General features: G+C 57.3%; 1 protein-coding gene across 4 annotated transcripts in view; it reads right to left on the bottom strand.

Annotated features, from left to right (window-relative positions):
* Positions 1–1,013: 1,013 nt before the first annotated feature.
* PHF2 (PHD finger protein 2) overlaps positions 1,014–16,450 on the bottom strand; it is a 105,086-nt gene continuing 89,649 nt past the window's right edge. For 2 of the 4 annotated variants that reach the window (XM_054500479.2, XM_063649685.1), the window contains exons 15-22: positions 15,036–15,214; positions 14,840–14,910; positions 13,656–13,819; positions 6,718–6,995; positions 5,566–5,661; positions 4,800–4,909; positions 3,610–3,994; positions 1,014–3,001 (exon numbers count right to left, since the gene is read on the bottom strand). In XM_054500479.2, the coding sequence (XP_054356454.1) occupies positions 2,913–3,001; positions 3,610–3,994; positions 4,800–4,909; positions 5,566–5,661; positions 6,718–6,995; positions 13,656–13,819; positions 14,840–14,910; positions 15,036–15,214 (1,372 nt within the window). In that variant the 3' untranslated portion in view covers positions 1,014–2,912. The remainder of the gene's footprint in view (positions 3,002–3,609; positions 3,995–4,799; positions 4,910–5,565; positions 5,662–6,717; positions 6,996–13,655; positions 13,820–14,839; positions 14,911–15,035; positions 15,215–16,450) is intronic. The other 2 variants (XM_054500480.2, XM_063649686.1) reach the window with 1 other exon arrangement.

The following is a 16,450-nucleotide window of genomic DNA, read 5'->3' as shown; positions in this document are numbered from 1 at the left end:
AAACGAAGCTCAGAGCGAGAAAGGACTTGCCCAAGGGCAGCCTTGGGTTACTTTCCTGTGCCACATGACAAACTGCATGGAGTGAATGACCATAGGCCTGCGGGTTGACAAAACCCCCAGAATCTTGCAGTGGTGGGTCAGACACCCAGCACGGCAGAGCCCTCTGCTCAGGGTCTACTGGGGAACCTGCTTCCCGCTTCCTCAGGGTGTTGGCAGCCAGGGCCAACCCTGCTCAGCTACCTGCAAGCTGAGCTACCTTGGGTGACCCAGGCCAAACTCGTCTCCAGCTTCTTATCCCACTCCCAGCTCCCATCCCAGGGCAAGACCCCATGTGTGGGGGCTTGGGCCAGTCCAGCCGTCATCACACCCCTTGATTCTCAGCATCTGCACTGCCCAAATGGCCCGAGGTTATTCGTGTTTCTTCAATAAACGCCAAATGGCCTGTTTATCCGTGGTCCTCAACATTGTCACCAGCGCCCCCACGCATGCACCTCCACCAACAGACTGACCCGGGCCTCACCTGTGTCCCAGCAGCCCTGCCTGCCACACACCACGAGCAGCGACCCCACCCCTGCGCTTGGCACCCTCCCTGGGCTTGCATCATTTGAGTGCCTCTGTCAGGCAAGGGCTGTTCCTGGTAGTTAGCTGTAATCACATCAGACTTAGGCTAGAACCGTGCAAGGGACTGAATGCTTCTGGGTGTGCATCCGTGCTGGGGTGCACATGTGTGTGCCTACTGGACTCAGCCAAACCCCATACCCTTGAGTCCAAAAGAAGGTTCTAGAGGCTTCCCGAGGACATCCTCAGGGCTGGGACTGGCAAAGGCTGCTGCCACCCCTGCAGCCCTCGAGGGTCTCTTCTGTCCACTCTTGCCACCCAGCTTGGGGTGCTGTGTGTGATTTGGCTGAGCAACCCAAAGCTTTCCATGAGGAACGCAGGTGGCTGGAGCCTCCCCACCACCCTCGCTGCCAGGATGAACAACTACAGTCGAGGCAGAAATGACACAGACATGGTTCTGTACAAAACCTGAAATATTTTTACTTTTTTAAAACTTTGATCTAAGTTGCCTTAGACCTCATGGACTCGATACAAGAGTAATATGAATTGGGAAATAAAACACTTTAATAGCCACGATAAACTTTGTTAGAAATGTACATGTTGCCAAAATAATAATAATAAAATTAAAAAAAAAGAGAGAGAGAGAGAACAGCTTGATGTCCAGGTTAGATTATATAAATGTTCAACAAGGGCAGGGTAAAGGAAACTTTAAAAACACCGGTTCTGAATAAGCCTGGGGCCCCGCGAGACTCCCCCTCTCCCAGCCTCGGGCCCTAGGGACTGTGTCCCTCCGAACAGGACAAGTGGGAGTGGATAAGGCCTCCACCAAGCTGCCTCTCCCCGTGGACAAAACATCCAGGTAATGGGTATATAAACAAAGCTCATAAGAAATGTACAAATATAAAAAGCTACAAACATTAATAAATTACAGCATCACAAAACACGGAAACACTTCACAAGGTGCTAGTAAAATAACTGTATCCCCCAATCCCCTCATCATACAAGAAGGAAAACAAAGAGCTGGTATTAAAGTTGAAGATTCATCTTCAAAATGTGTCTGAAATAGATCTTTTGTGTACTATTTGCTTCTGTAAAGACAGAGTGTAAGGCTGCACAGACATCACTTGTTTTTCAGGCAATACCTTAGTTCTTAAAAGAAAAAAATAATAAAAGGAAAGGAGAAGGAAAAAGCATCAGAACACAACTGTCCATCTGACTCAGCAAAAAACTCGTATAAATGTTAATGAAGAACTCTATAGAAAGAAATTCCTAAAGATACTTTTACTCTTATAAAAAAGAAGTTATTTAAAAAGCTATTTACACGCTACATTCTATGAAAAATATGCTTCAGGAAATACATCTAAAATTAAAATACAGGATTGCCTGAGAAACAAATCCAGCCCCTCCGTGTCAGTGGTGGACACACCATCCAGGTACGACCCATGCAGGTGACACCACACGCTGACACGGGAGAACAGAGAAGTGCCGACCGTAAGTCCTCGGGCCGCCTGGCCGCTGTCCCTGCCCCTGCCCTGCCAGTCCCAGGGCAGGGGTGCCTTGGCTGAGAAGTGCTTCTCCAGAGTGTGGCCAGCAGGGCAAGACGGTCCCTGCCACATGGCTTAGCCTGGGCCTCCCAGACCCCAAGATGTGGCTGAGCCCTTGCCCTTTCCTGGGGACCCCAGAATGGCTCCCCTGCCCGCTAACACACCAACCCAGCTGCCAGTCTTAGCTGCCCCCGAGAAATACTCCCGGGCATTCAGGCTGAACACCCACCATCCTGCTGCCACCTGCCAACCAGAAAGCTCGGGGCAGACCCTTCCTCGTCCGCCAAGCACTGTCTGGACTTGGCTGAGAATCACTCAGGAAGAGAAGGGGGGACATAAACATCCCACTTGCTCCTCCTCTTTCTGTGTTCTCTGCCTTTTTTTTAAGCCCCTGGAGGCTGCCAGCCTGTGGCCAGCTCTGACTCTGGGGCTGGTGAGCATTGGCTCACTCCGCCTTCCTTGAAGGACTCATGCTCTCAGCAGAGCTGCAGAGGCCCTGCAATCACACCCACGCTCAGGGGGCCTGGAGGCTGTCCTTAAAGTGGAATGAGCGGTCCTCAAACTTGCAGGGCCGCTTTTCTGGGACAGGTCACTCTTAGCAACTTGAGAAAAGACGTCCATTTTCAAATCGAGGGGCCACGCTGGGCTCGCTTTGCCAGATGAAGGGACAGACGCTTGTTGGGGAGACGGCAGCCGGGAAGAGGCAAGGCCCTCCCTGGTGAGGCAGCTCGGCACCCTCCTGGGAGGCAGATGTTTTCGCGGGGCTCCGGGGGTCCTGAGCGGAGCAGAAGGATCCTGGCTTTCCAAACCTTAAAGGAGTAGTTTCCCGTTCCGATGAATTTTCAAAATTTTCCCAAGCCTCTGCTTGGCGGTCGCCATGCCCTTTTTCGTACGTTTTCCTAGGGGAGTCGGGGAGGGGACACAAAAAGGGAAGGTGAGCTAGATGGCAAGGGGCGTGGCATGCCGGTGGAGGGGAGGGTCCCACTGACACTAAGGGGCAGCCTGCAGTCCCCCATCTGTAAAATGGGCCTATGAAGCCCCAGCTCCGAGCTCAGCACCCCTCAGGAGTCCAGGATCACTGGCAAAGCCTCCGCCTCAGAGGCCGTGTCCTCAAGGGGCCCTGGCAGGTAGGATGGACATGGGCTTGGGGATGGCATTACGAGGAGGACGTGAGGATGCCTGAGCGCCACCCCCAGTAACAAGGCCAGGAGCCACTGCCAGCACCCCATACTGCATCACTCAGTCTCCACTGCTGGCCGGCCCCACGGCTGGGGTGCAGGGGTGCAGGCAGATCAGGGGCTGAGCACGCCCACTGAGCAGAAGGATGAAAGCACACATGTCCTGTACTGTGGGATACGCTCACACAAAGATGCAACCAACTTGGACCGCAGCACCCTGCCACCCAAGGCCCAGGAGCCCTCCCGACGTGCTGCCCTCTACCACGGGCTGAGTCTGCATATCTGGGGCTGCCCAGGAGGGCAGGCAGAGGAGGGGGGCTGCACGGTACCTTTGGCAGCGGTGTTGTTGTTTGGAGACGATGCGGAGGGCCGCCTCTGTGTGAGAAAGACCCCGGGGGCCATGGGCTGGGAGGCACGGCCAGCCTGGGCCCCGGTGAAGGCGCCAGCGGCTGTGTACTCATGGTCGGCCAGGCTGCTGCTATGCGACTCAGGCGGGGGCTCTGGCGAGCTGCCCTCCTGCGAGGCCTGGCTGCTGGCCGTGCTGGTGGAGGCCGGGGTGGTAGAGGCTGGTGTGGTGGAGGCAGGGGTGGTAGAGGCTGGCGTGGTGGAGGTGGAGGTGGTGCCGGCAGAGATGGAGGTGGAGGTGGAAGGGGAGGTGGTGTTAGGAGTCAGCTTCCTCTTGGCACTCTTTTTTTTCTTGCTTTTCTGCTCCTCCTTTGAACAAAACATGCAGGGCAGCCTCAGACGCACAGCCCACTTGGGCCAACAGAGCAGGGAGCTCCCGGCATGGCCTTGCCAGGGGGCCCTTGAGCACAGCAGGGCTGGGCAGCAGGGGCCTGAGGCCTGACTCTGGGCCGCAGAGGGCACAGGATGCACAGGGACAGGGCGCCAGCACCCACAGCAGCTGCCTGGCCTCCCCGTCAGTGTGAGTTAACCTAGCAGTTGAGCCTGAAGGATGGCAATCCTACCCCATCACCCCACTCAGCAGCCATATACATCTCCCAGTTCTGGAAGAATATTCACTTTGATCCTAATAACTTCCTTGTGCGCCCAGATGAGGTCGGGCCTGGTTGGGAGGGTATGTGAGGCTCTAGGACCCTCCATTTCTGAGCTGGGAGGAGCTAAAGGTGGGAGATGAGATTTTTAGGAGCATGTAGAGACAGAACACCTCATTTCCCAACTGAGGACAACTCAAAAACACCTGCGTAATGTGGGGAGGGGAAGGGGAGCTCCCTCCAAGCTGCTGTTGTACCAGAGAGTAGCCCAGCCTTGGCACGAATAGGGCTGTCCAGTGTCAGGGCCCCAGTCGTCAATTCCTAGCTCCCCCAGACCCCACACGGGGAATTTAGGGCCTGGAGGAATAGGGCACTCTCTAATCAAATGTTCCCAAGCCTGTGACCACCCCTGGCTCAGCGGGTCTGTGCGTGGGGTGGAGAAACAGGTGCCTTGGGGAACCTGAGCCCACCAGGTGGGGGTAACAGGGACCTGGCTGCCGTGTGTCCTTCTCGCCTCTCCTCACCTGCTGGGACAGCTTAGCTGCAGCAGCCGCCAACCCGGTCTCGATGGAAGCCACCCGTGTACCCTCACGCACAGGCCTGTCCTGTCTTGGCACCGATGGGCCGACCCTTGCTGTGGAAAACAAGGACCAGCCCCCTCAAGCTGTAGGCCATGGCCTGTCCACCCCTCCTGGTTTGGGGCTACCCTGCCCCCACCCCAGCCTGTCCCCCTGGCCAGGCAGGCCTGAGCACAGGGCTTCCTGGCTGTGAAGCCGCCTCACAATAAGGCACAGTCAGCTGCCCCACCCAAGGGGGAAGATGCCACAGTGGGGTCTGCATGGGGCAGAACCCAGGAGGCCCAGCAACATCAGAGAGGCTGGGCAGGCGGGTGACGGTAATGTGGAAGGTGAACAAGGCCTCACCCCACTGGCTGCCCCAGCAGGTGTCCCTCAGCCACCATCAAGTGGGTGCCTCCGGTACAAAGGTGACCCTCACAGAGCTGCCCATTGAGGAAGAAACCAGAGAGGAGCCGGCCAGAGGAGTGAGGGCTTTTGAGTTGGGGCTGTGTAGAAGCACATCTGGGCTCCCAGGCCCCAGAAGCAAAGCAGAAGTGAAGCACGGCACTCCTGCAAGCGGCTGACCATCCCCAGTGGGACGGGCTGCCCAGCCCTCAGGATAGGACAGGTGCAGAGCTGAGCCCACATTCTCAGGGGCTGGAGGGACCACAGACAAAGTCACAGCTTCCACACTGGGTGTCGGGTGGACCCCCTACCCCTGTCCCAGCACTACCTGTTGGGCTGTAGGGAGCGTCGTCTGAGCCTTTCCTTTTCTTCGACCGGGACTTGAAGATGGGGTTGTCTTCGTCTGACTCCAGTGAGGGGTAAACTAGAGGGAGGCAGAGGGAAGGCGGGGCCCGCTAAGTGCAGGGCAGGTCCACGGAGGAGGGCAGGGGAGTACAGGTGGCCGCAGATCTTCCTCATCAGCAACCCTAGGGCCTACGCTAAGGCCTGCCACGCTGTGTCACTGTCGGCTGTGATGGAAGCTGCCCATGGTGAGGACACCCCAGGCATGGGCACAGATGCCCCAGAGATTATCCAGAGGGGCAGGGACTCTCCAGACAAGAAGGTGCCTGCATCTACCTGCCCAGCCTCATCTGTGCAGCCTAGCCACGGTGCCTGCAAGCCCTTGGCCTCTAAGGGCTGCCCTCCGTACATCTGTTCACGGAGCTTGAGATCCCCAGAGGCCCCACCTGGAGGAAGCTACAGCAGAGAGTGGGGGACCAGGGAAGGATGGGACCCCACAATCAAACTAAGCCATCTTAGCTCCTGCAAGAGAAACACTTTGAGGCTCCCGGAAAGGTTCTGTTTGGTGAAAAGTCTCTGTTGCTATGAAAAGGGAAAACGTCTAACGTCCATGGAGGGTGGGCTCTGACAGCCCCCGCCCTGCCTGGCAGGTCTTGGTGGAGGGGACACTGTAGGGCACGACCTGTGGCTGGTGGGGAGCTGCCCCAACACAGTGAGGCAGTGTCCCTGTGACCCTCAAAATCCAAGTGCCACTCTGCACTCACTGCAGGTTGTGGTCCTTCAACCTCCGAGGCCTGTCGAGGAATGCCCAGGACCCAAGGTTCAAGAGGAAGCAAGATGGCGCCCGGTGCCACACACCTCCACAGAGCCCAGAAAACAGGAGTTCACTTTGCTGTCATTCTGTTTGTCAAACTAGAGTAGGCCCCACTACGAAGCCCAAGCCTGTCCACCAGATGTGGGCCCCGGCCAGTCTCGCTCACAGGAGGGTCTCCCGGGACAGCAGTCAGAGTCCGAGGGTTTTGCTGAGCTGAGGCCTGCTGTAACTTGGAGAGCCGCATGTTTATGCTACTGTCTCCGTTCTCAGCCAGGCCTTCTAGGGCTGAGCATGGGCCCTGCCCCACGCAGGAGTGACACTCACCATAGTCTGAGTCCTTGAAGCAGGCATCCAGGTGGTCCTGCTCTTCCTCGTAGTCATCCAGGTCGACACTGTTCTTGGCAGCCCTCTTCAGCAGTCGTTTGCCTGCACTCTTGCCACTGCCACCCCCATTCTTCCGGGCACCATGGGCAGCCAGCGAGCTCCCCTTGGCCTGGCCAGCACCCCACGTGGTCTGCAGGCAGGAGTCGGAGGCCTGCAGGTTGGCCATGGACAGCATTCCCTGAATGGCTTCCTGTGTGCTGGGGGAGGCCGGAGGCTGGCTAGGGGCACAGAGAGACAGGCACTCAGCCCAGTGCTTTTGGCCTGCAGCCCAGACACTTAGACAACAGCCTGTGGCCTGCACGAACTCCTGCACAAACTCCTGGCCCAGGTGGCAGGCAGAGGGCGTGGAGCAGAGAGGGTGGCAGTGAGCTGATGACTTCTTCCTTGGAAGAGGCCAGCCACTCCCCTCATCCAGCTCTGCTCATCCACCCATACGCCACAGGGAGGGCTGGAGGCCTGGAGACAGAGATGGGCATGGAGAGGAGACGGAAGACAGCAGATGGGAAGGAGGGTCCAGACCCTCATATGGTCATGCACTGGTCTCTCACACCTTAAAGCCAGCAAGCCGACTCAGTGACCTCCCTCCTGCACCCCAGCCACTCTGTGTACCTCCTCGGTCCACTCTGTGCCTCTCTCCCAACTACAGAACTAGCCCTGGGCATTCCTTATCCCACTTTGTAGGGAACCTTCCCACGTGTCACCCTGAGATGGGGCAGCGCAGCCCACTCCCTCCCATGGCACACGCTTTCCCCAGTGACCTGCAACTTCTCTCCATACCCACACCTGTACCCGCACCTGCATCTACACCTGTACCTACCCTCACACCTGTACCTGCATCTACACCTGTGCCTACACCTACACCCATACATGCAACTACACCTGTACCTACTCCTATACCCATACCTGCATCTATACCTGTACCTCCAACCACACCTGCATCTACACCTGTACCTACCTCCACCCCTGCACCTGCATCTACACCTGTGCCTACCTCCACCCCCGCAATTGTATCTACACCTGTACCTACCCCCACCCCCGCACCTGCATCCACACCTGTATCTACCCCCACCCCTGCACCTGCATCTACACCTGTGCCTACCTCCACCCCCGCAATTGTATCTACACCTGTATCTACCCCCACCCCCGCAACTGTATCTACACCTGTATCTACCCCCACCCCTGCACCTGCATCTACACCTGTGCCTACACCCATACCCACACCTCCATCTACACTGGTGCCTACACCTACACCCGTACCTGCATCTACACCTATACCTACCCCCACACCTGCACCCACACTTGCATCTGCACCTGTACCTACACCCATACCTGTACGTACACCTGTGCCTACTCCCACACTCACACCTGCATCTGCACCTGTGCCTACTCCCACACCCACACCTGCATCTACACCTGTGCCTACTCCCACACCCACACCTGCATCTACACCTGTGCCTACTCCCACACCCACACCTGCATCTACACCTGTGCCTACTCCCACACCCACATCTGCATCTACACCTGTGCCTACTCCCACACCCACACCTGCATCTACACCTGTGCCTACCCCCACACCCACACCTGCATCTACACCTGTGCCTACTCCCACACACCTGCATCTACACCTGTGCCTACTCCCACACCCACACCTGCATCTGCACCTGTGCCTACTCCCACACCCACATCTGCATCTACACCTGTGCCTACTCCCACACCCACACCTGCATCTACACCTGTGCCTACTCCCACACCCACACCTGCATCTACACCTGTGCCTACTCCCACACACCTGTATCTGCACCTGTGCCTACTCCCACACCTGCATCTACACCTGTGCCTACCCCCACACCCACACCTGCATCTACACCTGTGCCTACTCCCACACCCACACCTGCATCTACACCTGTGCCTACTCCCACACCCACACTTGCATCTACACCTGTGCCTACTCCCACACCCACACCTGCATCTACACCTGTGCCTACTCCCACACCCACACCTGCATCTACACCTGTGCCTACTCCCACACCCACACCTGCATCTACACCTGTGCCTACTCCCACACCCACACTTGCATCTACACCTGTGCCTACTCCCACACACCTGTATCTGCACCTGTGCCTACTCCCACACACCTGCATCTACACCTGTACCTACTCCCACACACCTGCATCTGCACCTGTGCCTACTCCCACACACCTGCATCTATACCTGTGCCTACTCCCACACCCACATCTGCATCTACACCTGTGCCTACTCCCACACCCACACCTGCATCTACACCTGTGCCTACCCCCACACCCACACCTGCATCTACACCTGTGCCTACTCCCACACACCTGCATCTACACCTGTGCCTACTCCCACACCCACACCTGCATCTGCACCTGTGCCTACTCCCACACCCACATCTGCATCTACACCTGTGCCTACTCCCACACCCACACCTGCATCTACACCTGTGCCTACTCCCACACCCACACCTGCATCTACACCTGTGCCTACTCCCACACACCTGTATCTGCACCTGTGCCTACTCCCACACCTGCATCTACACCTGTGCCTACCCCCACACCCACACCTGCATCTACACCTGTGCCTACTCCCACACCCACACCTGCATCTACACCTGTGCCTACTCCCACACCCACACCTGCATCTACACCTGTGCCTACTCCCACACCCACACCTGCATCTACACCTGTGCCTACTCCCACACCCACACCTGCATCTACACCTGTGCCTACTCCCACACCCACACTTGCATCTACACCTGTGCCTACTCCCACACACCTGTATCTGCACCTGTGCCTACTCCCACACACCTGCATCTACACCTGTACCTACTCCCACACACCTGCATCTGCACCTGTGCCTACTCCCACACACCTGCATCTATACCTGTGCCTACTCCCACACCCACACCTGCATCTACACCTGTGCCTACTCCCACACCCACACCTGCATCTACACCTGTGCCTACTCCCACACCCACACCCACACCTGCATCTGCACCTGCACCTATCCCCACACCTGCATCCACCTGAACATAGACCTGCAACTGCATCTGCACCTGAACAGGCACAGCTGCACCTCAGCTCAGCCCAAGTTCACCCGCTTCTGGCAGGCTCCACACAGACTCCCAGGCTTTCTCTTTGCCCTGTCCCCACCCCCGCTGCCCTCAGCTTCAGGTGGCCCCTCCCATAGCACCCAGCCTGTCTCTCATCCGCATCCTCCTCCTCTGCCCCATGCCTATGCACACACCTCCTCCTGTCTACACTGGCTCCCCTCCTTCCAGAAGAAGCTTCTGAGACACCCAGTGTGTGATCAGCCTGTCTAGGCTCATAGACTGGTGAGATGGGGTGACCACTGTCATCCCACAGAACCAGGGGCTTGGTGCTGCTGGACAGCAAGGACCCCCAAAGCCAAGTCCTGGGCTCCTTGGGGACCTCCCTGCCAGGCCCTCCCATGGGATCCAGCCCTGGCCTCTTCATAGGGCCCTGCCCCACCACCCACAACCCCCTGCAGCCAGGACCCTCACCTGTCTGTGCACCAGAACTACCTGGGAAGCTTTATAAATGTCAAGGCCCAGGCCCCACCCGGAAACTCTGAGTCAGGGGCCTGCCCTGGGCTCCAGATGCTGTATGTAGCTAGGATGCTACATACATACTGTATCTACATGTATCTAGATGCTGTATGTAGGTGCCCCAGGCCTCCCCACCACTCACACGGTCCAGCCCAGCAGGTACACCCTGCAACGTCCCTTTCTAGTCCTCACCCCTGCCCACTTCCCTGTGGCCCAAACCTGGCCCCAGGACAAGGCAGCCCACCCCACCTTACAGGGGAGGCCCAGCCACACCTGTCACTGCATCTAGCCACTCCTGGGCCCATACTTGGGGCACACGGGGTGCCTGCCGTCCTCTCCCTCTGCTCCCTGGACCTGCCCCTTCAGGACTCATGCATCAGCATCACTGTCTCTCGAGCTGCCCATCCCCTCTCCACCACTTCCCAGAAGCACTGGAGGCACTTTCAGTAAAACCATTCAAATGAGAGGGGCTGGGAAGCCTGTGGCTGTGAGCACATCCAGGCACTGTAATGGGGGCTTGTATACCCGGAACCCCTTGCCAGAGACAGCACACACGTGAGACAACAAGGAAGAGGCCAATACAGTGGCAGGCAGGCCACCCAGCTCTGCATGCCTGTGCCCACCTCTGTTACCAGACACAGAGACTGAGGCACCCAGGGCAGTGGCCCCACCAGGACAAGTCCTGGTTCAGAAGCAAGAGTGCTCCCAAGACTGAGGCTCTGCTACAGCAGGACAGGGAGAGGAAGCTGCCACAGGGAGCCCAGACACAGAGGGAGTCCTAGGGCTGGTGAGGCAACTTGGACACAAGTTACCCACGCTGGACAGCACTGAGGCCCGAACCCACTGCTCTCTGAGGGTCCGGCAGACTCAGGGAGATGCCCAGTGCCGGGGCAGGCGCCTTCACTGCAGCCCTCACCAATGCCACCTCCCAGGCCCTGTCTGAGACACACTGGTCTGCGTTGCATTTTGGGTTTCACAGAAACTGAACAGGATTGAGGTTTGAAAGCCACAACAATGGCAAAATCAAGCATGGTCAGCCTCAAGCACTCCTCAGAAGGCACTGCCAGGAGCTGCCCCCGCAGTGCCAGGACCACACTGCCCCTGCCACACAAGCTGCAGCACTGAAAGCCTGCCTAAGTGAGCGCAGTCACTCCTTCCCTTACTGACATCTCCGCAGGAACAGGCTCTCCCAGCCCCAGCTCAGGAGCCAGCCAGAGCACGCAGCTTGCCCCGCAGCCTCTGGCAGGCCCTGCCCCAACCCCTCAACTGGCCTGCAAGGCCCAGACAGACTGGAGGGTGGGGGCCTGCACCTAGCCACGGGGGGCTGGGGGGTGGCCAGGGACACCCACTACGAGGGTCCATGCCATGCCGTCTGGGCAACCCAAGAGGGTGAGGGCTGCATGCCCAGGTCCCGCAGGGTTGCTGGTGAATCAATGAGCAACGTCTAACTAGTCGGCATGGAAAATAATACTTTTAATCCACCAATTATCATACTCAAATCCTCTCCTTTTCCCCCAGCAGTAAACACTGAGCAAACTATCCACAATAAATTAACATATTTTCCTCCATTTTTTTCAGCAGTTTTTTCCAAGCAGCCAATACTTAAAACAGAGCAAATGGACCATCAAAAACTGACCTACACTCCAAATGGGAGACTTTGGGAGAGGAACTGCCTGCAGCGGGCTGAGGGGGGCCAGCGGCCTAAGTGGCCCCTAGCAGGCACATGTGCACATGCACACTGCCCCGAGGCACGGGCTAGTTGTGTGGGGTGGGGAAGCTCTGGGTCTTTTGTTATCAGTGTGTCCACAGATGGGCTGCCCCACTCCTGGGCTCAGATTCACAGCCGGGAGCCCAGGACACAGCGCCTCCTCACAGACTTGAGCACAAAACCCTCCCCACCTCTGTCCCCATCTCCACGCCCCCTGCAAGTCCCAGGTGCCCACAACAAAGCACCTGGTGGCCCCTGGGGTTTTGGCCCTGTCTGCCCTCATCTTGGGTGGCCTCAGACACCCCCCACCCCCAAGGGCCCCCAGGCCTCTCCATGGACCTCGGGAGGGGTCTAGGGTGTAGGGGCCTCTCCTGCCCCTGAGGCCAGTCACTGAGGTGTCGGCTAGTGCATACTTCTTCCCAGAAGACAGGCATCCCCCAAAGAGCTGTGGGAAGCACCACAGTTTCCAACGGGGAGGAGGAGCTCACAGCCAGGCTTCACCCCCAGCCACAAGCACATCTTTGCAGCAAGGGGCTTAACATGGACAGGAACCACCTAGTGCCAAGCAGGAAATCTGTCCCCTAAGGCACTATGGAAGCCTCCTGTCATGCTTCACTCCCATTAAAATAAAAGCACCTTACAGCTCGCTTTCTGATCAATATTACATGAACATAATATTGCATGTAAAACAGTAATATATGAAATAAAATACGGCCAATTGGTTTAGCAAAAGCTCTTTTCAATCAAGCCCTTAATCTACCTTGCCCAAGCCCCCCATCTGTCTAAAATCAGGCCTCCACCTGCCCACTGAACAAGCTCGGGGCTGTGTGGAGCGGCTAGCAGCACAGCCCTGGGTTGCCCATGGATTCTGGAAACCACAGAGTCTCTGAGGCACATCTTGGGAACTGAGCAGGACCCAAGCACGGGCTCCATCTTCCTCAATCCAAGTCACTGCTGGACAAGGGACCAGCCGCACACACCCAGATATCACTGCCCAGCACTAGTCAACCCCCCAGGACCCCCAAGCTCAGGTTCTGCAATCAGGCAGATGGAGATTCTGGGCCTGCCTCTGCTGCTTCCTAGCAGTGTGGCCATGTGCAAGTATAAGCCCTCAGAGCCTCGGTTTCCCCATCTGTGCAATGGGAATCTGCAGCTGTCAAGAAGACCAGGAGGGCTGTGCTCCCCATGGCAGCTGCAGCCCCCGACATGGGCCCAGGGGCACCATGGAGGGGGCTACACCTCTGCCCCGAGTTACCTGTCTGTAGTACATGTGGAAATTCCCATGAGATTTCCACGTGAAAAAAACAACAGTCTCAGCACATAAAATTGAAAACCTGTGGTTCTGAGAGAATTTACCCGAAAAATAAAAAGAAAAAGAAGCCCTTGATTGAAAGCAAAGCCCCAGTGGGACAAACCAGTCCAGCATCTGTACCCTGAGGTGTGCCCTTCTGCCCAGGCCCAGAGGCGGCTCAGCACTGGCTCCAGCTGTGCGTCTATCTCGCAGGCTCCCATCATCATGGCCGAGGGCCAGCCCTGGGCCTGCCTGGTCCCCGCTCTTGGGTGCTGCTGGGTGGTGGGACCCACCTGCTGGGGTTGTACTCCAGGGCGCCGACCTCCTCGCTGGCCTGCAGCAGGTCCAAGATGCCGGCTGCCGAGCTCCCACTCTCCTTCTTGACTCTGGCATTGCGGCCGGGCTTGGTGTCTGTGTCGATGTGCAGCGAACCCTCGTCCGAGGAGTCATCACTCTGCTGCGCGAGGGACAGGGCTTCGGTCAGGGGAGGGTCTGGCCACCAAAGTGGCCTGGGAGTTGGGAGGGGGATACTTTTTCCCTTCAGGGACTAAACTAGGTTTTTTAACGTTTTTATTTATTTTAATTTTTATTTATTTATTTATTTATTTATTTTTGAGATGGAGTCTCGCTCTGTCGCCCAGGCTGGAGTGCAATGGCGCGATCCTGGCCCACTGCAAGCTCCGCCTCCCAGGTTCACACCATTCTCCTGCCTCAGCCTCCCAAGTAGCTGGGACTACAGGCTCACTCGCTCAGCTAATTTTTTGTATTTTTAGTAGAGACGGGGTTTCACTGTCTTAGTCAGGATGGTCTCGATCTCCTGACCTTGTGATCCACCCACCTCAGCCACCCAAAGTGCTGGGATTACAGGCGTGAGCCACTGCGCCCAGCCAGTTTTTTAACATTTTTAAAGAGCCACTGCCCTTCTAATGAACATTGCTGGGGTCAGACAGAGGCCCCTGGAGGTGACAGGCTGCACGGCCGACACACGGACACACGGGGCAAACGTGGGTGCCAAAGCTCTCTCAGAACCACAAAGGACCAAACTATCTTCACACTGTGCACCATATTCACAGACGAACTCTGGTTCAAAGGAACCCTTACATGAGACAGCCCCAGTGTGTAACACATGTAAAGAGACACCGCCATGGTTAAAGGAGAGGTGGGCGCAGGGTCTGCAGCCCCAGAGGGACCTCAGGCTGGAGGAAAGCAGTTAATACACTAGATCCCGATAACCAGCCCTGGCAGGAGGCTCAGTGGGGACACACCCCTCGTACGCCCACGCAGAGATGACCACTGTGTCTTAGAGTTGGACGTGACCTTAGAACACTCATGAAAGGGTGGGGTGAGGGTAAGGGGCCCCTTCGCCATCTCATGCAGAAATACCCCCAGAGACCGCCCTGGAGTCACTCAAACCATGGCCTTGGGGACTGCCCAGAGATGCCCCCCGAGACCGAGGGGGGCCTGTAAGGCAGCTCACCTTGTACGCTGCCGAGTCCAGCTTTGGCTTCGTGACAGGTGTGGGCAGCACAGCCTTCTTATCCAACAAGACTGAAAGCACAGCAGATGGGAGTCCAGCGGGAGGCCTTGCGGGGAGCCAGCCACCTCGGGAAGACCTCTCAGGGGCAGGACGGGCCTCTCCCACACCCCTCCCCCAACACCCCCTCCCAACTCACAGGACAAGTCCCTTTTCGGGGCGTTTTTCTTCCTCCTGATGGGAAACTCGTCGATCTTGAGCTCACCGTCGTCCGACACGTACTCATACTCATCCCGCACGGGCTTGGGCTTGTCCTCCTTGAAGTTCTGCAAGGCCCCGAACACACCAGGGCTCGTCGGGGGCCTGAGAGCCTTGGAGCTAGGGCAGAAGCGAGTGGGTCAGCAGCATCCACATAGCCCCATGGCCAGTGGACAGGTGGGACCTCCCAAGGGATCCCCTGCCAGGGCCATGGCAGGATGGCCTCCAGGAGGCAGGTCACATTGCCACCATTTGAATTTCCAACCGAAGAAGCCTCAGGCCCAGTTGAGATGGGAGGAGGGCAGAGGGCCCAAGCCTCTGCAGACAGGAGGCCAGGCTGGGCCTTCAGTCCCCACTGTGGGAAGCTATCTGCCCATAGGAGGGGACACACCCCAACCCCATGGCCTCCTACACAATGCTGTGCCTCCCCACACACCACATTCAGGCAGAGAGAGCCCTTCCCCAGGCAGTTTAGATGCTCAAGACAGTGACCCCCAACTGTCCCAGGGCCACTGGACAAGCTTAAGCCCTGCCTCGGGCCTCCCTAGGAATCCTGGCACATGCTGAACTGGTCTTTAACCGGAAAAGGATCCAAGTTTCCTGGGTTTTTTCTCCATAGCTATGTTGGAAAAATAAACTCAGGGCCAGGGCTACAGGATAGATCTAACAGTCTAAGAAACAGCGTGTAATTTGTCTCCCTGCCTGGGTGAAGGAGGACTACTTCAGAGCTTGGCCTGCAAGCAGCTCCAGCCTTTGCCTTCCCAGGGGTTTGAGGACAGGTTTCTCTCTCTATAGTAGCAGGGACAACCGGCTGAGGCAGAAAAGTCTGGAACTTCAAACAGACACAGCTCCAATTCTGAGCAAAGGGAAGTGCAGACACCTGGATAGAGTGCCTAGGTGAGGCTTCCTCCAATGCTCTAAGTGAAGGGGCGGCGAGCCCGCTGCCTTATGGGCTGGGCCACAGAATACACAAGTGTCCACAGGCTAGAGTCACACCGCTCTTTCTCATCTCTATCGTCAACTCCCTAGCACCGTCACAGAGTGAATGCCATTTAATAGCTTCCCAGGAACCCAGAAGCAGAGCTTCAGATAAAGCAAGCGACATGCCCAGGGCCATGACCCCGCAGACCTGCCCCTTGGATGAATGGCCTCGCATGTTGCCCTGAGCTCCCTGACCCTCACAAGACTTTGCCTGGGCACTGCTCCCTTTCTCCACCACCCAGAAAGAGGCCTTCTCCTCCCATCTCTTCAATGAGGAAACTACAACCCGGCCAAGTTAATCAGTGGCTGCTGCAGAAAAGTGGCCGCCCCTCCTGCTGGGACCTGTCTGACTCCGGCCAGGCCTGGGGCCTCAGC

The sequence above is a fragment of the Pongo pygmaeus genome, chromosome 13 (assembly GCF_028885625.2).
Source record: "Pongo pygmaeus isolate AG05252 chromosome 13, NHGRI_mPonPyg2-v2.0_pri, whole genome shotgun sequence".
In the NCBI taxonomy this organism is placed as follows: domain Eukaryota; kingdom Metazoa; phylum Chordata; class Mammalia; order Primates; family Hominidae; genus Pongo; species Pongo pygmaeus.
This window is presented reverse-complemented; position numbering and strand designations above follow the sequence as displayed.